The sequence below is a fragment of the Ictidomys tridecemlineatus genome, chromosome 11 (assembly GCF_052094955.1).
Source record: "Ictidomys tridecemlineatus isolate mIctTri1 chromosome 11, mIctTri1.hap1, whole genome shotgun sequence".
Classification (NCBI taxonomy): Eukaryota; Metazoa; Chordata; class Mammalia; order Rodentia; family Sciuridae; genus Ictidomys; species Ictidomys tridecemlineatus.
The window spans coordinates 75,943,011-75,966,525 of record NC_135487.1 but is presented as its reverse complement, the minus strand read 5'-3'; the positions used below and the strand labels follow the sequence as shown (position 1 = coordinate 75,966,525).

Here is a 23,515-nt window from a genome sequence, read left to right as displayed (position 1 = left end):
TGGTTACTGCCTCAACTCCCAGCTGGTAAGGGTTTGAGTGCTTCAGGTCTGGAGGGGATTTGGGTGGTTTATCATGGCACCAACTATAATATGTTTAAACCCAAATATGATGGTAATTAAATTAAATATAAATGGGCCAGATGTTTCGGTTGAAAGACAAAGACTTGTCAGGATATATTTTTAAAAATCAAAATCTATTTACAGGATATATATCTAAAATATGAAGATATTGAAAGTAAAAGAACAGGAAAACATTCATGTAAATATTCAAAGTGTAGGGCTGGAGTTGTAGCTCAGTGGTAGAGCGCTTGCCTAGCATGTGTGAGGCACTGGGTTCAATTCTTAGCACCATATACAAATAAGTAAATTAAGTAAAGGTCCATCAACAACTAAAAAAAATGTAAAAAATATTCAAAGTCTAACGGTATGTGTTATTTTATACAGTTTATGCCTGTTTTTGTTTTGTTTTGGTTTTTTTTTTTTTAGTTGTGCAGTATCTGCCTAAGTAATTGCTTGGCATTTTCATAAATTATAGTAATAACTATACCTTCTTCTGGTCCTTATTTTGAAATGAATAGCCTAAGCCAATTATCTCTCTTCCTTGTATTACTACATAAACTGTTCTTTTGTTTAAATGGACTGAACTGAACCAGATCCAGATTGCTAATTTTAAATTTTAGATACACAAATATAAAACCACATTATCTCAAAACCATATTTAGCAAAAGCATGTTTGGCAAAGGATCATAGTAGTCTATGTATAAGCTGTGAGCAGATTTCATTCAAAATTCTTAGTCAATTTCATCTTTGTGAACTCGGGAAGATTATAAAGAGACACAGAAGACCCAAATTAAGATCCACAAACATTATTTACTAAAATTTAAAGTATAGATTATTTTCTTCCCTTGAAGAGTAGGCATTGTTGCTTTTAACTTTCCTCCAGTTTCTTTTTCCTATTTTTAATAATTTAATATTTATTTTCAAGGTAACTACTATCATATAGCAATCATTTAAAAAATTATAATCTATTTTAGAGGCAGTATCAGTCAGTCAACAAATATTTTCTTGAAGACCTACTACTTCTTAGTCATTATTCCAAGAATACAGTGGGAAGCGAGATATACAGAGTTCATGCCTTAAGAGGTTTACATATTTGCCAGGCACAGTGGCTCACACCTGTATCCCAGCAGCTCGGGAAGCTGAGGTAGGAGGATCTCAAGTTCAAAGCCAGTCTCAGCAAAAGTAAGGTGCTAAGCAACTCAGTGAGACTAAATAAAATACAAAATAGGGCTGGGATGTGGCTCAGTGGTTGAATGCCTCTGAGTTCAATCCACAGTACCAAAAAAGAAGAAGCTGCTGCTTACATTCTTACAGTGTAGTGTACATAATAAAATAAAAAACAAGTAAATAAATAATTCAGTTTACATTTATAAGTGCAACGAGAAAAGATGAAACAGAAATATATAGTGGAGAATGGCTAGGGCGTGCTGCCTTAACCAGAGTGGTTGGGAAAAGCCTTCCTGAAAGATGGCATTTTAAAATTGGACCCTGATGAGAAGAAAGCAATTGTGTGAAAATCTGGACACTGAGCATGTAAGGACAGTGAGTACCAATGCCCAGAGAGTAGAGCAAGCTTGAGGAATGTGATTGGTTCCATGTGTGTGGCTAGAAAAATCTATTACAATTGTTACATCACATTTTAAAATGTTGGATATTAGTGGTGCAATTCACTGAATATGAGGAAATTCTTAATTACCAGTAGCTCAACCCTATCATGTCAGTTTATTGGAGAAAATACCTGCAGTCAAAGCACCAGTCTCTCCCTTTTTTGTGATGTACCTTGTGATTGAGTAAGTGACTTTGTTTCATTGGCTTGTTTCAACTCCGTTTTACAGGTGAGGAAAGTATCTCTGCCTTACCTGTATCACAGGTTTTATGAAGATAAAGTGAAATTGAACCAATTAACCTGGCCCTGTAACACTGAGTGATGCTCCAACATATCTACTAGGTTAAAAAAATAGTTTACAAGTTCTTGATTTATTTTCATTGGCCCAGGGCACATACCCTAGTATTTACTATTGCTGTAACCATAACATTGTGATTCAGAGATTTTCCTAGAATATTATTAGCTGTCCCAACTAGAGTTTTGACTCCATGCTGAGATCATTGTTTAGGAGTTAGGAAGCAAATGTTACCAATAGAGTGTAAGAAGCAGTTTAAGTCTGCTTAGGAATCGTGGTCTATCTTGACTTACATGGCTTTCTTCTCTCTGTGTGTCTTTTTCCCCCTTTGTCCATTTCTAGGTCCTATCTAGTGCTTTTCTGCTTAAAGGCATAACCATTAGAATAAAAGAACCTCAGGTTTGAATTCCAGCTTTGCCCTCTGAGCTATACAAGCTTGGGCAAGTTACTTAACTTTTGTAAAATGGCGATTAATAATACCTCACAGGTATTGTGAGGGTAGAATGAGTTCATTTACTGTGCCTAGCACTTAGCATTTTCTCCAGTTCCTTGCCCTTGAGTACAGCTGGGAAGATATCTATATGCACCACACAACATTATATGGTCAGGTATGTCAGTCAGAGTTCTACTGAGAAGCAAAACCAATAGAAAGAGGTTCATTGCGAGGAATTGGCTGGTCACATACAAAAGCCACATAGTTGACTGTGAGGAACTCTGTGGCGCCACTGAAGATACTGACTATAAGCAGAATTTGTTCCAGAGAAGCTGCAGCATTGCTTTTAAGGCCCTTCAACTGCCTGAATTAGAACTACTCAGATTATCTAAGATAATCTCTCCTAAAGTCAAGTGATTATAGACTTTAGTCACATCTATAAATTACCTTCACAGCAACACCTAGATTGTTTGCTTCAATAACTGGGAACTATAGTCTAGCCACGTTGACATATCAAAAGCATATCACATCAAGATAAAATGATCTAATTTATACTATGGGTAATTTTAGTACAAACCTTTAAAGAAAGAAGACTTTCTTTAAAGGTTTGTACTAAATGAATAGTGAATAGAGAGATCATTGTAGGTAGCATAGTAGAGAAAGGCTTGGTAGAGAAGATACAGTTGTAGGGCATTAAAGAATAAAAAGAATTTGGAAGGGCACTAAGGAGACTCTTTCTCCTTCTAATTATAAACCAGGCTTACTTGGCATTTTTATCACAAAGAAGCTAAATTCTAATGAACACTGGGCCAGCAACACCTAGAACATATAGTAGCCTCTGAATCTAGACTTAGTTGAAACCTCTGGTTGTCTATAAATTAATATATTTTTCTCTTTTGTCTCTTCATGGTAAAATTTTAAAACAAACTGAGAACATCAAACAAATCGAGCATGTATTTCATGTAAATAATGTACTATGTGAATCAGTCTAATTTAGTAATCAAGTATATTTCTAGCTGGATGTGGTGCTGCATACCTGTCATCCAAGCTACCTGGGAGGTTGAGTCAGGAGGATTGTAAATTTGAAGCCAGCCTGAGGCAATTTAGTAAGACCCTGTCCAAAAATTTAATTTTAAAAAGGGTAGAGGGGGACTGGGGTTGTGGCTTAGTGGTAGAATGCTTGTCTAGCACATGTGAGGCCCTGGGTTCGATCCCCAGCACCACATAAAAATAAATAAATAAATATATTGTGTCCAACTACAACTAAAAAATAAATTTAAAAAAAGTGTGGAGGGCTGGTGATGTAGCTCAGTGTAGAGTGCTTATGCACTGTAAGGAGAACACTATAAGGGTTCAGTCCCCAGTACTGGGGGGAAAAAGTATCTTCTATTCAGCATTTAAAATCAGTATAGAACATTAGTATTATATCCCCCAGAACCATCTTTAACCAATGGGTAAATTTTGTTAAAAGATCTAGGTAATACTCAATCTTAATTTTAAGCTTCTAGGAAGCTAGCAACAAAAACTGAGATAAATTTTTCACATTGCACATTGATCTGAAATTGAATTCAAGTTTATTGTTTTCAGTTTTAGATTTCTTTCCTTCCTTCTCTCTCTTTCCTTCCTTCCTTCCTTCCTTCCTTCCAAGGCCTCACTCCGTTGCCCAGGCTGGTCTTAAACCCAGTAAGCTCAAACAATGCCCTATGTCAGTCTCCCTAGTAGATGAGATTACAGGACTTGGCTTTTGTTTTCAATTGTAATAAAAGCATGGAGCTGTAATCTCAGCTACTCAGGAGGCTGAGACAGGAGGATCTCTTGAGTTCACCAAGATTAAGAACAGCCTACACAACATAGTGTGACCCTGGTTTGAAAAGAAGAGAAAATATGAAACATTCCACAGTCATACCTATTATTTAGGGCCTGATTCAAGTGAAATGAATAATAAGCCTTTAAAACTTGTAGAAGGGAAGTGGAGTAGAATGATACACGCCCCCAAAAGCAAGGTCAACTAGCAGGTAAATTGTAAGGAATGAGAACTGTTTGGCTCTTTGTTTAGAAGCCGCTTTCTAAAAATGACAGCGACCAGTAACCCTAGTCAGATGTGCTTGGAAATACCCTTTTTTTTTGTTTGTTTCTTTTTCTAACAAGCTGATTGCATAATGTGTTATGTGATTCATTTCGGATTTTCTCTGATTATAGAAATCCCTAATTCATTCATTATTTCAACAAATCCTATTTGGTACCTAACAATGAAGAAATCTTGCACAGTTTGATTCTGTAGGTAAGATTCCTTTGACACAGCCTATTTTGTTTGTTTTTTCCATAAAATAAAGAAAAAACAGAAGCCAGGAGAAATACTTCCCTTCTATGCTTTTCTTAGGACCACATTGTTTCATACTGAGATTGGCTGACTATCTCTGACTTCAGTTCAAAGTCCCACCTGGGTCATGTGAGGCCCTGTACTACTTCTAGCTGACCTTGGTGGCTACTAAAGCAACATGCTTTTTTTTCCTCCCCTTTAGGAGCTTCTTCCATTTTTTTTTTTTTTTTTGGAGAGTACACCTTTTAAAATGGAAGCATTAAAAGATAAAAGGGCCCCTAAATGTTATTAAGTCTCTTTTGAGATTCAATTTCTAGGGCTAATGGCTTATTGCTTAAAAAAATAACTAGCTTAAGATATACTAAATTTAAGATATTTAGAGCCATGTTTCCAATTAGATGGTAATATATAACCATATCAATTAGTTTTGCCTTTGCTTAGGATCAATTATTACTTGACTTGACAGTTCATTTTATGCCATTAAGTGTACTGAACCAGTACTACTTGGGACATACCATTTTTAAAGAACAAGCTTAATTTTTTTCCTTTTATGAAAAGTACAGTCCTGCTCCCTTTATGCAAACTTAGGTTAGGTTACCGATCTCTTTATGAATTTACATTTACTAAAGAAATTTATTTCAAAAATTAAGAAATATAAGCCCTATCCAAAGAATAATCATTTTGGTTTTTAATTAATTCATTTATTATTTTTTGTGGTACTGAAAATCAAACCCAGAGCCTTGTGCATACTTGACAAGTGTTCTATCACTGAGCTACAACTCCAATCCAGGTAATCTTAATGGCTAAATTATGGTAGTATTTCTGGTGACTTTTGATATATTATGCTGCTCTTTTATAGCATGTAAGAGTCACTATAATCCTGAATAGGTGGTATCATTGTTATCCTTAATATCATTCCTATGAAGCAATAAAGAGCAATAAAGAGACTAAAGATTGAAAACAACTTAGAAGAAAGAAGCAAACAATACTATATTCTTTTTTTTTAATTATATAGTTGTAGATGGATAGTGTGCCTTCATTTTATTTATTTAATTTTTTATGTGGTGCTGAGGATGGAACCCAGTGACTCACACATGCTAGGCACATGCTCTGCCACTAAGCTACAGCCCCAGCCCTAAAATGCTATATTCTTTTAGTTAAACATTTAGTATATATATTGGGCTGGGGATGTGGCTCAAGCGGTAGCGCGCTCGCCTGGCATGCGTGCGGCCCGGGTTCGATCCTCAGCACCACATACCAACAAAGATGTTGTGTCCGCCGAGAACTAAAAAATAAATATTAAAAATTCTCTCTATCTCTCTCTCTCTCCTCTCTCACTCTCTCTTTAAAAAAAAAAGAAGAAAAAAAAACATTTAGTATATGATTCCTTGTGTTATGCTAGTTCCTGGGGAGGTGGAGATGAGACATGTCCCTGTCCTGGAGATGCTTACAGGCTAGTAGGGGATATGGAAAAATGAAAAGGAAGAATACATCACTGAAAATAGGGTTTCTAGAGGTAGCAAATAAAAATACAAGATGCTCAGATAAATTTGAATTTAAAATAAGCCATAAATACTTTTTGGAGTATAAGCATGTTCTAAATATTGACAATAAATGAAAGACACAATATTATATATACATATATATAACATTTATATATAATATTTCTATAATATAATTATGTCCTATGCAGTATTGGTATGGGCAACCCTAGTGAACAAGGTCTATAAGGCTTTCTGGGAAGCATTATATTTGAGCTGAATTTTGAAAAATTGGCATGTACAAGACTATAAAGATATGACTATTGCTGCATTTCAGGAATAGAATGACTAGTGAGGCATAATGGCACACACCTGTAATCTGAGTGTCTCAGGAGGCTGAGGCAGGAGGATCGAAAGTTCAAGACCAGCCTGAGCAACTTTGTGAGATCCTTTCTCAAAAAATAAAAAAGGGTTGGGGATATAGCTCAGTGGTAGAACACCCCTGGGCTCAATCCCCAGTAATCCCCACCCTAAATGTCACCAGATGCAGAGTAATGGGTGAATTGGAGACATCACAAGCAGGAAGATGAGTTTCATGGCATCTGCGTAATACAGACGCAACGTGGGGAAGCTGAAACTATGCCCCTGGCAGCAGGAATGAAGGGCTAGTAACAAAGACACTAAGGAAGTGATTGGATCGCCAGCACTTGGTGACCAACTGAATTTGGAGATGTGGGGCTAGAGATGTAGCTCAGTGGTAGAGCATTTGCCTAGCACATGAATTTGATCTCCAGCACCAAAAACTTAGGTGAAAAAACAAAAAACCCAAACAAAAAGAGATTTGGCAGCATGAGGAAGAAGAATAAATTTACATTTCCAGACAACTGAAGTCTGTGCTTGCTCCTTTAGTAGCCACAAAGATCAGCTAGAAGTGGTGCAGAACCCAGGTAGGACTTTGAACTCTCAATCATAGAGGAGCCAGGTGGAGGATGGATAATAGGAATAAAGAAGGATAAACCTGGGAGAGAGGGCCAGGAGAGGGTGAGTTCAGTTGAGGGTAGCTTAAGTGTGAAGTGCTTGTAGGCTATCCAGATGGAGATAAGAGATGCCCAGGGAGCACTTCAGTATTTAGCTCAAGAGCAGGCCGTGGGTGGAGACAGAGCCAAGGCTCATCAGTACCATAGGAATAAACGTCTCACTCGTGACAGTGTACAGAGAACCTAAAGGAAGTGGAATAAACCCCTGGAAAATAATATTTTAAATTGTGAGAAAGGAAGAGAACTCCACGAAGAAGACTGGTAAGGAATTACCAAGAAAGAAGAGAAAAACGAGAAGAGACGTCATTAGGAAATAGTTTTTAAGCAGTGGAGGCCAACAAAGACAAATGCTGAAGGAAGTTAAATAATGTAAGAATTGAAATCCGCAATTCAGAGTTCATTGTTAAATGGGTTGGGAGTATTTTGTAAAATGTAATAGAGTTAAAAGCCAAACTGTTGGATCAAGTTGGGATGAGGGAGATAAGTGACCGTGACTACAGACTGCTGTTTCTAGAAGCTGCTGAAAAATAAGTTGTAAAAAAATATAACATCTACCATCTCAACTATTTTTAAATGTACGATTCAATAGTGTTAAGTATATTCACATTATTGTTTCTTCGTGATTTTTTTATTTCGTAAAACTGAAACTCTACATGTTGAACTCCCCTTTCTCCTCCTTCCATTCCTTGGCAACCACAATTCTACTTTCCATTTCTAAAGTTTACTTTAGATGCCTCATAGAAGTGAAATAATACAGGATTTGACTTTTTAATGACTAGCTTATTTCATTTAGCATTATGTTCCTAAGGATCATCCATATTGCAGCATATGTCACAACTTCCTTCCTTTTAAAGTTAGAATAATATTCCATTATATGGAAATACCACATTTTATTTACTGTTCATCCATTGATGGACATTTAGGTTGCTTCCACCTTTCAGCTGGGATTTTTCTGTTTTCGTGTGTGTGTGTGTGTGTGTGTGTGTGTGTGTGTGTGTGTCTGTGTGTGTACGGGGGATTGAACCCAGGGCCTCAAGCATGCAAGACAAGTCCTTTACTACTGAACTATCCCTATACCTTTTTCTAAATTTTACTTTGAAACAGGGTCTTGCTAAATTGCTCAGGTCAGCCTCAAATTTAAGATCCTCCGTCCTTAGACTTCTGGGTAGCTGGGATTTTAGGTGTGTGCTACCATACCTGACTGGAAATTATTTTAAATTGAGCTAATCCAGTTTGTCTACCAGAGTCCTTATTTCTGTTTGAAAGATAGTGGAGCCTGACAAAGTAAATATATTCCTGTAATGCAAGATTGATTCAGTATTTGAAAATCTTTTATTATAGAGAAGGAATAGAAGAGAAAAAATGATAGGATTATCTAAATTGATACATTTGACAAAAATCAGTAAATTCTTAGCAACTAAGAATACAAAGGACTGGAGGCTGAGACAGGAGGATCGTGAGTTCAAAGCCAGCCTCAACAAAATGTGAAGCTCTAACTAAGCAACTCAGTGAAACCCTGTCTCTGAATAAAATATGAAATAGGGCTGGAGATGTGGCTCAGTGGTCAAGTACCCCTGAGTTCAATACCCAGTACCCACCCCCAAAAAAAAGAACACAAAGGAAAATTTTCAACCTGACTACAAAAACCCCTATATCCAACATCATGTGTAATGGTAAAAGTCTGAATATATAATGTCTGTGATCAGGATCAAGGCAAGGATGTACATTTTCCTCACTTCTATATTTTACTGAATATCCTAACCACTGTAATAAGAAAAGAAAAATAAATAAAAGGCATAGCGATTGAAAAGAAAATTGAACCACTGAAAATATTTGACACAGGTGAAGACTAACTACTTCCATGCAACTTATTACTAGATTATAATGAAAATATTTTCTGGTATACAAATAGGCATTTATTATAAAACATTTATTTGGCTGAGCATGGTGGAATATGCCTATAATCCTAGCTACTCAGGAGGCTGAGGCAGAAGGATCACAAGTTTGAGACCAGCCTTGGCAAAATAAAATTTAAAACGGGCTTGGGATGTAGTTCAGTGGTACAGTGCTTGCCTAGCATGCTTGCCATCCTGGGCTGAATTCCCAGTAACACACACACACACACACACACACACACACACACTCACCCATACACAAAGTATCTGCAACACATATATCTATTTGCAAACAGTCCTAAAACATTTCCTATAACCTATCTGTACACTCATTAAAGTCCTAATTTTGTCCTTTTAGGTGCACTGTCAACTTGCATGAAAGATTTACTCAAGGCAGAAGCAATGATACTCCCAAGACAGGTTTTGTTAACTTATAATTACCATCAGAACAGCTAGAAATTCTGAACCAACAATTCCCAAAATGTCTACATTGACCACCAGCATCAGCACCATCTATAAGTGCACATTTTCAGTCTCACCCAAGATCTAGTGAGTCAGAGACTCTGAGACTAGGGTCCAGCAGTCTGTAGTTTAAGAAGCCTACAGGTGATCTGAACTTCCTTCAGGTTTGAGAAACATCTGTTATATAAGGATTAGTTCAGAGAACCTATTTAAAGAGAAAGATTATAGCTCCAACTGGTTCCTACTCCCTCTTAATGAAAGTGTATAGAATATCATATTTTAGTCAATAAATATCTTAAATCTTAAATATCTTTAATTTCATCAATGATAGTTCATTTCTAACTTTCATCATGCTCTCTGATAAGACACAGATTTTACCAATAAAGTCCTGTTTCTAAATGGGACTAGTATAGCTTGTTAGAATGCTTAGCATGTGTGAAGCCCTAGGTTCCATCCCCAGCACAGTTAAAAAAAAAAAAATCTGAGAAATAGATCAAACTTGATATAAGGAATATAGAATATATATAGAATATAATATACTTTGAGTAGTTAGTTGCATCTGAAACATTGACTTCCTGATTAGAGCTCCAACAGAACACATCTGTGCATCCTTGGTTATGATATTAAAGATACCTGGACTATAACCTGCAAATAACAACAACAACAACAACAACAAGGCAAATACCGTATTGTGTGTATTGGGGAATTTTAAAATAAATTATGGGGCTGGGGTTATGACTCAGTGGTAAAGTGCTTGCCTCGCATGTGTGAAGCACTAGGTTCAATCCTCAGCACCACATAAAAATAAATAAATAAAGATATCATGTTCATCTACAACTAAAAAAATATTTTAAAAAATAAATTTAAAAATTATGGTCATTATACAGTAGGAAAGGAAAGAATAGAGAAGGTGTGTGTTGTGTACAGGGAAAGAACACCTTTAATGGCTAATACAGAGAAGTCAGAAGCAAAGAATGAGAAGTTGGAAGGTAATGTGAATGCAGAAGATGATGAAGATATAACAAGAGTTGATACAGGGAATGGGAAAGGGGGTGGACTAGAGACTGTGAACAACCCAACTCTCCTTTTATTTCCCCTTACTAAGGAGAAGCTGAAGTCTGAAATTTATGCCTGAAATACATTTTTAGAATGTGGATCTTATAAAGTTATTTAAAACCTACTGCTATACTTGTGTTTATTGTTATTGCCCCCTTGTGGTACAATTCCTGTAGTTCATGAAATTATTCCTTCAACCTGGGTGGGTTTTTTAAATGAAGCTCAAGAGTGTCATCTTCTGGTAGTGTGAGACAAGTGCAAGCAAAGAGGTGGTGGTAGAATCAGGATAATAAAAATCTCAGGAATGGATAAACCTTTGACATTTTTTGCTGATTATTGTAACATTGAACATGCATTATAATTTCTGTGTATTTTTATTTGACTATCATATTACTTTCTGTGATTAAAGTTTGTGTGTATGAGTATGCCTGAAAAATAAAACAAAACGCAACTAACTCTCCTTTTCATAAAAGTATGTGGGAAATTTGCTTTTGGTTTGTGATAGAAACCACAAGTTGAAGAGCCTGTTCTTTGTGACTTTGTGACTACCTCTTTGATTCGGGTTGGCTTGAGGCCTTTGCCCAAAACAAGAAATTTGATTCTAGTAGCTAAATACTTCACTGCTTAGCAGTTTACTAAGAAACTTAGTTTGTGCTTTAAAGTAAAACAAAACATTTTAGGTGTCGTGGAAAAGTAATAATTTTTCCCCAGTTTTTTTTTCTTAAGAGATATGATCTAGCTGTGTTGCCTAGGCTGGCCCCGAAGCCCTTAGGCTCAAACAAGCCTCCTGCTCCTGCCTCTTCCTTGTGGCTGGGACCACCACACCTGGCTTCCAATGAGATTTTAAACCCAAAACCACTGTGTTGGTTAGTTAATAAACATTTATTGAACACTTAAATAGCAAACTGTGCTATGTGCTACAGAGGAAGTTCAAAGATGGATGTGACCAACTCTGTGCCTTCAGATAAAATTATTGTCTAGCAGGGAAAATAATGTTAGATTTGGGAATATAAAGAAAGAATGGAGGAAGAATTTAAGCTCAGGAAAGAAATGCACAGCTTCAAGCTTGTTCATTTGGAAGATGCATGTGGCAGCGAGGTACTTTTCAATCTTGACTTTGGGCAGAATAAAAGACAAAGTGTTCCTCAGGATCAGGACGCTGGAAGGTGACAGCTCTTTCAGTCCTATCCCAGAAGTTCTTCATAATAGAATGTGCTACTTCTGAGCTGGGCACAGTGGTGAAGGCCTCTAATCTCACCAATTTGTGGGGCTGAGGCAGGAGGATTGCAAGTGCAAGGCCAGCCGCAGCAACTTAGTGAGATCTGTCTCAAAATAAAAATAAATCAATAAATAGGGCTGGGGATGTAGCTTAGTGGTAGAGCACCCCTGAGTTCAATCTCCAGTACAAAAGGCGGGGGGGGGGGTGGACAGAAGAAGGGGAGGAGAAGGAGGAAGAGGAGGAGGAAGAGGAGAACTATTTGCTACTCCTGTGTAAAAACCCAGCGTGTACTTCACTCACTCATCCAATTGACAGGTGCGTTATATGTGTTACGTATATTATATTTACACTCATATCTGTGATTGATTATATCAGGCATTGTTCAAAACCCTGAGGAAACAAAGATGAACATCCTGGCCCTGTTTTGAGTTGCTTGTGTGGAGGAGGAAGACTATGAAGGAATGAGTGTGCCTACAAATTTTTAATGGGAATGCTTGGGAGGGGCATTTGACCTAGTCAATACTAGCCCTGCTCTGCTAGTTCCTCTCCGACATAGGTAATTATAGTTCTTGTACCTAACCTAATTGGTTAAAAGCTCTGGAGGCAAACTGTATAGGCTTAGATTCTAGCTCTACCATGAACCTGTTCTACATGTTTCTTAACTCCTTCCATCCCAATTAGGGAATGAGCCCAGGACCACACCCAGCCGTTTTTTAAAAAACTTATTTTAAATTTTGAGCCAAGATCTAGCTAAGTTGTCCAAGCTGGCCTCAAACCTGTCATCCTCCTGCCTCTGCCTCTTGACTTGCTGGGATTACAGGTGTGCCTGGTGCCTGGTTCTTAACCTCTTCTCTCTCTCTCTTTTCTCTTCTTTCAACTATGTTTTTTAGTTGTCAATGGACCTTTATTTTATTTATTTATTTTTATGTGGTGCTGAGGATCAAACCCAGTGCCTCCCACATGCGAGGCAAGTGTTCTACCACTGAGCCACAACCATAGCCCTCTTAACCTCTTCTTAACTTCCCTTGTCTCGTTTTCTTTTTCCTTTTTCCTTTTTTTTTTTTTTTTTGGTACTGGGGATTGAACCCACAGGCACTTAACAGTGAGCCACATCCCCAGCCCATTATTATTATTATTATTATTATTATTATTATTATTATTATTATTATTATTTTGAGGCAGGGTCTCATTAAATTGCTTGAATTTACCATCTTCCTTCCTCAGCCTCCCAAGCTGCTGGGATTACAAGCTTGCACCATTGCATCTGGCTTGTCTGTTTTCTTATCAATGAAGAGAAAGTGGTAACCCTATTCCATAAGGAGATTTTGAGGATTAAAGAGATATACATGCAAACTGCTTAGGACAATGTTGGCATAAAGAAAACAATTTGACAAATACCTATGTATCTACCACCTTCTTAACAAATCTTAAGCTTTTGCCATATTTGCTCCATTTTTCCAAAGAAATAAGACATTACAGGTACAGTTAAAGTTCTCTGTATCTTCCTAGATAGTCTTCCTCCTCCAGAATAACCATTCTCTTGAGTATGGTGGGTGTCCTGCCATTATGCTTTCATACTTTCCTTACCTGTGTGTAGGCATATAAACAACACATGGTATTACTTTGCATGTTTTTCACCTGTGCTGGGGATCAGACCCAGGGTCTCACGCAGGGTAAGCAATATTCTACCACTAAGCTGCACTCCCAGACCCTTTGTATGCTTCTAAACTTCAATAAGTGGTACTAGATCCCATGTGTCAATCTGCAACTTCTGCCTCTTAACATTATAAATATTTTCCATGTAGATGTATATGAGCTTATTTCTTTCATTTTAATTACTAAGTAGTTTATTTTCTAAATATATCACAATTTATTTTAAACTGTTTCAGTAAACCCTTTGAATTCATAGCAACATATCTGTTCTACTTCATGATAACATTTTTTTCTGGAAATTTTCTTTATCTGATTTTTGCTTTTCTTATTTCTTTCCTCCTAATTCTAATTCTTTTAAGTTTGCTATATAGATTTCTTGTTTATTTTATTTTAGTTTTATTTTAGAGACTTTATTTTAGAGTATTTTACTCATTCCTGTGTGAATTATTTTTTTCAACTATTTACAGACAGCAACTGGGCAGTGAACTGAGCTAGCAGTGAAGCTGATTGTTGGTTCTGCGTTTGTGTGTGTGTGTGTGTGTGTGTTGAGGAACAGGCAAGAGGTGAGGCAGAGACAGAGACCTCACACAGACGTATTAGCCTGTGTATCTCTGCAGGAGCTACAGGGCTCTTTGTCACTCATCTCTCCCAGCTATAGTCCATCACCAGACTGCCTCCAACAAAGTTAACATGTTTAATGATTTTATCATACAACCCCACCTTGTTCCACTACTTCATGGTGTCTGGTGGTGTTCTGTGAAGTCCCGGAAGCTTGTGCCCCTCAAACTTTGCTTGTAAACCAGGATGATGGTTCTGTTCCTCAGATGCCTGGTACCCTGCCCACTTTGAGAACTGAGGCCTCAGCAGGTATTTAATCTCAGCCTATTTTTGGGCTGTGGTATAATCTCTGAGTTTAGTAGATCACCCTCAATTATTGTATTGTGCCTGGGATTACATTGGTACCTTGTTTTATCAAATATGGAGTTTATGTTTTTCTCATTTTCTTTTTGTTCTTGTGTGATCTCAAGGATGACACAAGGGCTGGGGATGTGGCTCAAGCGGTAGGGCGCTTGCCTGGCATGCGTGCGGCCCGGGTTCGATCCTCAGCACCACATACAAACAAAGATGTTGTGTCTGCCGAGAACTAAAAAATAAATATTAAAAATTCTCTCTCTCTCTCTCTCTCTCTCTCTCTCTCCCTCTCTCTCTCTCTCTCCCTCCTCTCTCACTCTCTCTTAAAAAAAAAAGATGACACAATGACAGACATAACTTTATTTTGTTATTTAAAAATTTTCAAATGGAATGTTTCTATTGTTGGAGGAAGTAGGGATTCTACCACCTTAGACCACTCTACATGGGAAAAATAGTTTCAAACTTCTGTGCACACAAGAAGCCCCCGGGGCTGGGGGTGTAGCTCAGTTAGTAAAGTGCTTGTTTCACAAGCACGAGGCCCTGGGTTCAATCCCCAGCACCAAAAAAAAAAAAAAAAAAAAAAAAACTAAGAAGCTCCCTCTCATCATCATAGAGGTAGAAAGTAATAGAGCAGATGGATTCAAATACACTTCTGTCTAAAGCCAAAGCCCACATTCTTTTCATCAGAAAACTTTCTCTCTTTGGGCCTGGGGATGTGGCTCAAGCGGTAGCGCGCTCGCCTGGCATGCGTGCGGCCCGGGTTCGATCCTCAGCACCACATACCAACAAAGATGTTGTGTCCGCCGAAAACTAAAAAAAAAACAAGAAAACAACTTTCTATTAAAGGATAAAAATACCTTTTATTGATATCTTTCAGATGTTTCTTCCTATGAACCCTTTTTTATTAACTACTTTTTTTTTTTTTTAATCTCCTGGTTTTTAGTGTGACAAGTACAAGACTGGAGTTATCGATGGGCCCGCATGTAATAGCCTCTGTGTTACGGAAACGCTTTATTTTGGAAAATGCTTATCCACCAAGCCCAACAATCAGGTATGGACATTATGAATAAAGATTCCAGAATGTCAGTAAGCTTTAATTCTACCTTAAACTAAAGATATTATTAAAATAATTTTTGAACCAGAGTTTTAGAACATTACATGTATTTCAGTTTTGTAGGCTTTAATTCATTCATTCAATAGATACTTATTTCTTCCCTATTCCCTGTGTATCCCCAGATACTGCTTTAGTTATTTCAAAGTAAAAAATAAGAAGGCTGGGAGTATAACTCAGTGGTAGAATGCTTGTCTAGCATATGTGAAACCCCTGGGCTCAATCCCCAATACTGGAAAAAAAAAAAAAGATAAGATTACTTCTCTTATGAACCTTACATTTCCCCCAGAGAAATGGGAGACACAAGCAGTTGATAGATAAACAAACAAAACAATTATCGGCTATGGTGTGTCCTATATATAGGAGGCACACAGGTGAGTTGGTAGAGAATGGGGAAGAGGGATGGTAGAGATGCTTTAGAGGAGATGATCAGGGAAGACCTTTCAGAGATAATATTTGAGCTCATGCATGAACAAAGAATTAAATTATAGGCATAGGCTAAAAAAAAAACATAAACAGCTGATAAACATAATGAAAAAAAATTCTACTTCCCCATCAAAGAAATGTAAATAAAAATAGGATGCTATTGGACTGGAATAAGATACAACAAAACTTGGGCAGGGAAAAATTACATTTTTATGTTCATCCTACTTCTAAATTTCCCAGTATGAGTATATATTATTTATTAGAAATTTTGAATAATTTTCAAGTTGACACTACTAATCATGTATAAGAGGATTTTTGAATGAATCTCCAGCATTTGAGTGTCAGTTGTGTGCCAGGCACTTTTTGATGTATTGGGTGAGACTGTCGGGAACAAGACAGACAAAGCCTCTGGCCTTGTGTGCCTTATGTTTTAATGTGAGAGAAGACATCATAAATGAATAAATAGATAATTTAAAAGATAGAAGGAAAGCAAAACAGAATGAGTTCCAGGTGCCGGGGGATGGGAGAGGACTCTTATTATAGATTGGAGGTTAGAAAAGGCCTTCCTAAGGTGACATTGGCGCTAATAATTGAATGAAGTGAAGGAACTGCCCCTATGAAGAACTCAGAGAATACGCTGCAAGTGGAACCAACACACGTGAAACAGATGTGAAGCAGGAAGAAGCTTGGTTGGTTTAGAGAAGAGAAAGACCAGTATAGCTCAAAAAATAAAGAACCAGAGAGCAAGTGGTAAAGACTAGGATGGAGAAGTAGACCAGGCCATCTCCAAAGGGGCTTAACAAGAAAAGGAAAGGACTTTGGACTTCATTCTAATTGAATTGGGAGTTTAATAGAGGGTTTGAAGGAGGGGCATGATATAATCTGCTTTGTTTGGATTTTTGTTTTGTTTTTTATTAATTAATATGGTTCTCATTTATTATTATTTTTTTTATGTAGAAATAAAAGAGGCAGGCTGTCCTAGTGGTTAAGACCATAAGCTGTGAGTCCTGACTTCTGGGTTCAAATACTGGCATTGCCACTACTTTTTACCTCTAGATGTTATTTTACCTATCTGCTTCAGTTTCCCCATCAATGAAATGGTAATTATATCACCTACCTCATAGGGTTAGTGTAAGTATTAAAATAATAAAATAAATTAGTAGACTGTTAGTCTGCTTTCCATTACTGCAACAAAATACCTCAGATACTCAACTCAACTTGAAACAAAGAAAGGGTTATTTTTGGCTCAGTTTTAGAGGTTTCAGTCCATGGTCAATTGGCCTCCTTGCTTTTGGGATTGTGGCAAGGCAGTACATCCTTTTGAGAGCACATCACAACAGAATTCATTCACTTCATGACCAAGAAATGGAAAAGCAGAAGAGACTGTGTCCCAATGAGAGTATATCCCCAATGACTTAATACCTCCAATTAGGCCCCATCTCCCCCACCCCATCTTTTTGTGATTGTAGGGATTGAACCGAGGGATGCTGTACCACTGAGCTACATTCCCAGTCCTTTTTAAATTAAATTAAATTAAATTTTTTAAATTTTGAGACAGGATCTTCCTGAGTTGCCAAGGCTGGCCTCAAACATGCAATCCTTCTGCTTCAGCCTCCTGAATCAAGATTCTACCATCTCCCAACAGCTCCAGATTGGGGACTAAGCCTTTAACACGTGGGCTTTTGGGGACACATTCAAACCATAGCATTTTGCTTCTGGCTTCCCAAACGTTCATATCCATCTCCCAACGCAGAACACATTCAGACCATCCCGAGTCCCAAAGTCTTCACTGCCTCAGCGTCACTCCACAGTTTCTTCCAGGACACAAAGCCAATTCAGTTGTGAGCCCCTGTAAAAATAAAAAGTTGCACACTCCCACAATACAATGGCACAGGGTAAATGTTCCCATTCCAAAATGGAAGAATAGGGGAGTAAAAGGAGGGACTGGACCAAAGCAAGACCAAAACCCAGCAGGGCAAACATTAAATCCTACAACTATAGGATTCAGAACACACTGGCAGAATGTGGGCTCCCAAAAGCTTGGGAAGCCCCACCCCACGGCCTTGCTGATTGCAGCCCACATGGCCATGTTGCCTGCAGCCTCCCTCAGCACACATTCGCTTTCCTGGCATCTCTGTCTGGGGTCTCCCTTGCAGCTTCAGCTTCACTCAGAGCTGCATGCATTTTCCACAGGGACTGCTCACAGGGACTCAGGGACTCCAGCACAACATAAGATGTAGTAAATGCTATATAATGTTAGTTTAATAAATAGATACTTAATAATGATTAATTCTGGGGAGTGGAACTAGGGAAATAGAATATGGAAGAATTTTGTTTTTTCCTTCTATCTTTCTACTTTGACTTTTCAAAAGCTATTTTTAGGCATGCATTACATTCATTTTATTTTTTTAATTCATGTAAGGAAAAATGTCTTTGATTATTTCAGATTTGTAGCTCAGTTTGTTTTTGATGCTTGTTTGTGTTTTGTAGAGGAAGAGGACCTTAAAAACATACTGGTATAGGGCTGGGGTTGTGGCTCAGCAGTAGAGCACTCGCCTAGCGGGGTAAGGCACTGGGTTCGAGCCTATAAATAAAAATAAAGGCATGTGTCCACCAACAACTAAAAAAAAATTTTTTTTTAAATATAATGGTATATGTTTCAGAGTTTTCTACTTAGTGTGTACATCTCTTGTCATTCTGTTTCACAAAGATGTATTTAGGGATTTGGGATAATCTACCAGGTGTTGTGAAATGTCAGATGGAACAAGCTCTTCATCTTGATTTTGGAACTGAGTTGGAGCCAAGAAAAGAAATAGTTCTATTTGATAAGCCAACTAGGGGAACTACTGTACAGAAATTCAAAGAAATGGTCTACAGTCTATTTAAGGTAAGTTTATCTATTCACACACTGCTAGTGTAAAGAAATATTCTTCCAGAAGAATTGTCAAAACTCACCCTAAATCATTAAAATGTTGATATTTGACCTCTATCGGGAATTCCATCCCGAGGGAAAAATTCAGAGAAAGAAAAAAATACATGTTGGAAGATCTTTAATTTAACATTCCTTGTAATAGTTTAAAGTGTCCAGGTGTGAGGGAGGAGTTCATTAACTAGTTGAAGTATTAGACATTTTGCCACTGAAACTAATACCAGAAAAAGCATAATAAAATTAGCATACTCTAGGTGGGCTTGGTGATGTAGTCCCAGCTACTTGGGAGCCTGAGATAGGAGGATTGCTTAAGACCAGGGGTTCAAGGCCTGCCTGGACAACATAACAAGATTGTCTCAAAAATAAATTAATTAATTAAAATGAGTACACTCTGGTTACAATCTTTTATTATTATTATTATATAACATTTAATTTAAATTTTTTTCTTTTCATGGAATACATGAAATCCCTATGGTTAGAAAAACAATTCATTATTTATAATTTTATATTTGTGTACAGATTATTTTAGGACAAGTAAAACACATTTGAGGATTAAGTCTGTTTAGAATCTGTAATATTCTGACACATCTGCAAGGAAGGCCTCTCCTCTAACTGGAATTTCTCTAATTTTAGAAGCTCTCCAAGCTTTCTTACCTAGGATTTAGAAATCTGTAATCTGAGACTTTAGCATCTCCTCATTTAAAGTTTCCCTACAACATAAACCATCAGTAGCTGATATCAACAGGGAAGTTTCCAAAAATTAAACCACTATCTAATTTTTTGCAAAGTGTTTACTCATGAATTAACAGTCTTTGCCTTCATTCTTTATTTCCCAAATGCAGAAATATGATCACATATTGACAATAATAAAGCTGAATTCTCTTTAAGAGATTGACATATTAAGCTGAGTGCAGTGGTACATGCCTATAATCTAATGGCTCAGGAGGCTGAGGCAGGAGGATTGCAAGTTCAAAGCCAGCCTCAGCAAAAGAGAGGCACTAAGCAATTCAGTGAGACCCTGTCTCTAAATAAAATACAAAATAGGGCTGGGGATGTGGCTCAGTGGCCAAGTGCCCCTAAATTCAATCTCTGGTACATCCCACTGCACCCCCCCCACACACACACACACAAAGAGAGACAAAGGCAAAAGCTCAAATGTAAAATTTAGTTATACTGTGAGTCTTGTAAACTTGGAGACAACCCCATTAACTCACTAGAATCCAAAACTGGGTCTCATAATTTCTTGGATATGATTCCTCTAAAACCTTTTCCTCAGCAACTAAATTCTAAAATAGCCATGTGATTAGCTTTGTCCTCTAGTGGATTTGCCTGTTATTTCTTCCTTATTGTGAGCTGAATGGCATGACAGAGCAGAGGCAAAGGGGCATATAATCAGTTCATAAAATTAAGTCATATAATCAAGGCATATAATCAAGTCATAAAATTAAGACATAATCAGAGTTTATACAGCATGGCAACAACTTTGTAGATGCCCACATCATGATAGCTGAAATAATAAAGCTCCGCAAAGGCTAAAGCTGAGAGTGCCAAAAGGCCTGCCTTGGAAACTTCCTGGGATTCATCTCCATGAACATAGTAACAACTTGTCCAAGGCCCCTGTGACTGTGGAGAGTGAGGACTGCAGCCAAGGTGTAGTCCACTGTAGAGCAAGAATTCAAATATGCAGCTGGAAGCAGGCCCAAGACCCAAACACTTGACAGCCCTCTCACTAGTTCAATGAAGAAAATGGCAGTTTGGTGACAGGTGAATGTGTGTGTTCTACTCCATCTTGGGGTAGGTTGGTCCTGGGGAAATGCTAGTATATGAGCAGGTCTGACTGCTGGGGTTCAGAGAACAGAGGTCGGCCTCCTTGAGCACCTCTGAAGATACCCATACAATATATTTTTTTTTTTTAGAAATGGAACTCAAATGACTAATTCTTTACTCTATGTGGCCATTTTACAATTCCTTTTTAAATTTAAAGAAACATTAATACAAGACAATACAATAATGAAAATATTTGCAGTATTGGAAATAATTTATTTTTCTCATCTCTATTGCTCTTTTCACTCAGAAGCTTTTCTTTTCTTTGGCTATTTACATGCATTTCAGATTATTTTATCCCAGAGAACCTTAACAAAAACTTTTAAACCTCTATTATTAGAATAGTTATAGTTACGACAAAATAATTCTGTTAATATGATAAATACAAAATAGAAGAAAATAATTTTCACTCTTATAACTTTGATGTGAGTTCATTACAATGTAATTTGGAAAGTTAATGTATGAATAAGACAAGGGATAATTACTTCGAATCTTGGTTAACTATCTGAAGGTTCTAATAGGCCCCGGGGAGTTAGGGTGGCCATTTCTTAACAAAGATATCCTTAAAATGCTTTTACTGTAGTTACATAAAACATGTTACATAAATTATCATAAGTATTTGGAGATGTTACGTATTAAGGTCCTTCATGGGGATTCAATAGTATTATTACTAGCATAGTAATAATGCCCATAGAGAAAATTATTATGTTGCATAAGGTTGTATTTTTCTTTCCTTCTGTATAATTTGCCAAATTCTTGTCTTAACAGGCAAAATTGGGTGACCAAGGAAACCTTTCTGAACTGGTTAATCTCATCCTAACAGTGGCTGATGGAGACAAAGATGGCCAGGTTTCCTTAGGAGAAGCAAAGTCAGCATGGGCACTTCTTCAGTTAAATGAATTTCTTCTCATGGTGATACTTCAAGATAAAGAACATACCCCCAAACTAATGGGATTCTGTGGTGACCTTTATGTGATGGAAAGTGTTGAATATACCTCTCTTTATGGAGTAAGCCTTCCATGGGTCATTGAACTTTTTATTCCATCTGGGTTCAGAAGAAGTATGGATCAATTATTCACACCATCATGGCCCAGAAAGGCTAAAATAGCCATAGGACTTCTAGAATTTGTGGAAGATGTTTTCCATGGCCCCTATGGAAATTTCCTCATGTGTGATACTAGTGCCAAAAATCTAGGATATAATGAAAAGTATGATTTGAAAATGGTGGATATGAGAAAAATTGTGCCAGAGACAAACCTGAAAGAACTTATTAAGGATCGTCACTGTGAATCTGATCTGGACTGTGTCTATGGCACGGATTGTAGAACTAGCTGTGATCAGAATACAATGAAATGTACTTCAGAAGTAATACAACCAAACTTGGCAAAAGCCTGTCAGTTACTCAAAGACTACCTATTGCGTGGTGCTCCAAGTGAAATTCGTGAAGAATTAGAAAAACAGCTTTATTCTTGTATCGCTCTCAAAGTCACAGCAAATCAAATGGAAATGGAACATTCTTTGATACTAAATAATCTAAAAACATTATTGTGGAAGAAAATTTCGTACACAAATGACTCTTAGTTCGTTGTAGGAAACACTGTCTCAAGAACAATTTTGAGCATTTTAAGAATAGCTTCTGATTCAGAGATCCCCTTTCCTGAGCCAGAGAGCCATCATCAAAATATGTGATTACTGCAGTAATGGCAGGAGGCATAGGATTAACATAAAAGATTTCATTCCTGCCCTTTTAGAAGCCCTTTTACATTTCCCCAGTACATTCACTGTATAACTATTTGACTAATGACTTTTTAAAAAATGCTGTGAAAAGCCTCATTCCATAAACATCAACAGTGGGTATTTTGTAGATTTATGTTAGCCAAAATACCATTGCTAAAACATTGTTTGCATTGAAGCTGTTTAAAAAATTTATACGTGAATTTACTAATGTCTTAGCATGGTAAAGTTTGCACACTAACACAAATTAAGATTGCAAAGATATATTAAAATTATTCCTTTAAAAAAATGTTGGGTTAGCAGCATGGTTTGTTGTATTGTAGACTTTTAAACACTCTTTAACCTCAAAGACATCAAATGTGTAGCTGAAGTGGCTTTTAACTTCAGGAAGTATACTATTTGACAACATGCAGGTACTTCCTAAAGATTTTTGATGGGTCCATCTTATTATCAACCAGCCAACTAAGCCCTTTAAAACTGATTTATCTTGGGGTGGGGATGTAGCTGTGTTTGAGCACTTTCCCAGCATTGCACAAGGCCCCAGCTCCAGAAAACAAAAAAGAAATCTCATGGTAAATGTGTGGTGAAAACAGGACCATTATGAGCAAGAGATGATGAAAGACAGTTTTAATAATAGTTTTTCTATTTTCAAATAGCATTTCCTGTGGGCCAAAGGGCTATTTCTTAAAGATGCATGTATATTGATCTACCCAATGTTTTTTTCCCCATGTAAACTTGATACGCAAGGCTTAACATCTGATCCTCTCTTGTATTATTTTCATATGTACATTCAGATCTGGCATGTACCCTTCAACCAACCCAAAATGAAGCACCTCATTTTGGCAAAGAGCCCCAGTGTTTTCTGCTCAAAGGTTTAAGTCGGTTAATGTGTCAAACCTGTGACTTTATTGGCATTCTCAAAATTTAAAACCATGGATTAGCACCAATTTTGTTGGCTTTAAGACTGTATACTTAAAGTATGTTTTCTTCCCACTAATTATCTGGTTATAATAAATGGACAGAAGAAATATTTTTTACTGATTGTTGTTGGTCTGTTGCTTG

General features: G+C 37.2%; 1 protein-coding gene across 2 annotated transcripts in view; it reads left to right on the top strand.

Moving 5' to 3' along the window:
• Dipk1a (divergent protein kinase domain 1A) overlaps positions 1 to 23,483 on the top strand; it is a 105,546-nt gene extending 82,063 nt beyond the window's left edge. For both annotated transcript variants that reach the window (XM_078026741.1, XM_078026740.1), the window contains exons 3-5: positions 15,373 to 15,480; positions 18,677 to 18,853; positions 21,488 to 23,483. In XM_078026741.1, the coding sequence (XP_077882867.1) occupies positions 15,373 to 15,480; positions 18,677 to 18,853; positions 21,488 to 22,300 (1,098 nt within the window). In that variant the 3' untranslated portion in view covers positions 22,301 to 23,483. The remainder of the gene's footprint in view (positions 1 to 15,372; positions 15,481 to 18,676; positions 18,854 to 21,487) is intronic.
• The last annotated feature ends 32 nt before the right edge of the window (positions 23,484 to 23,515 follow it).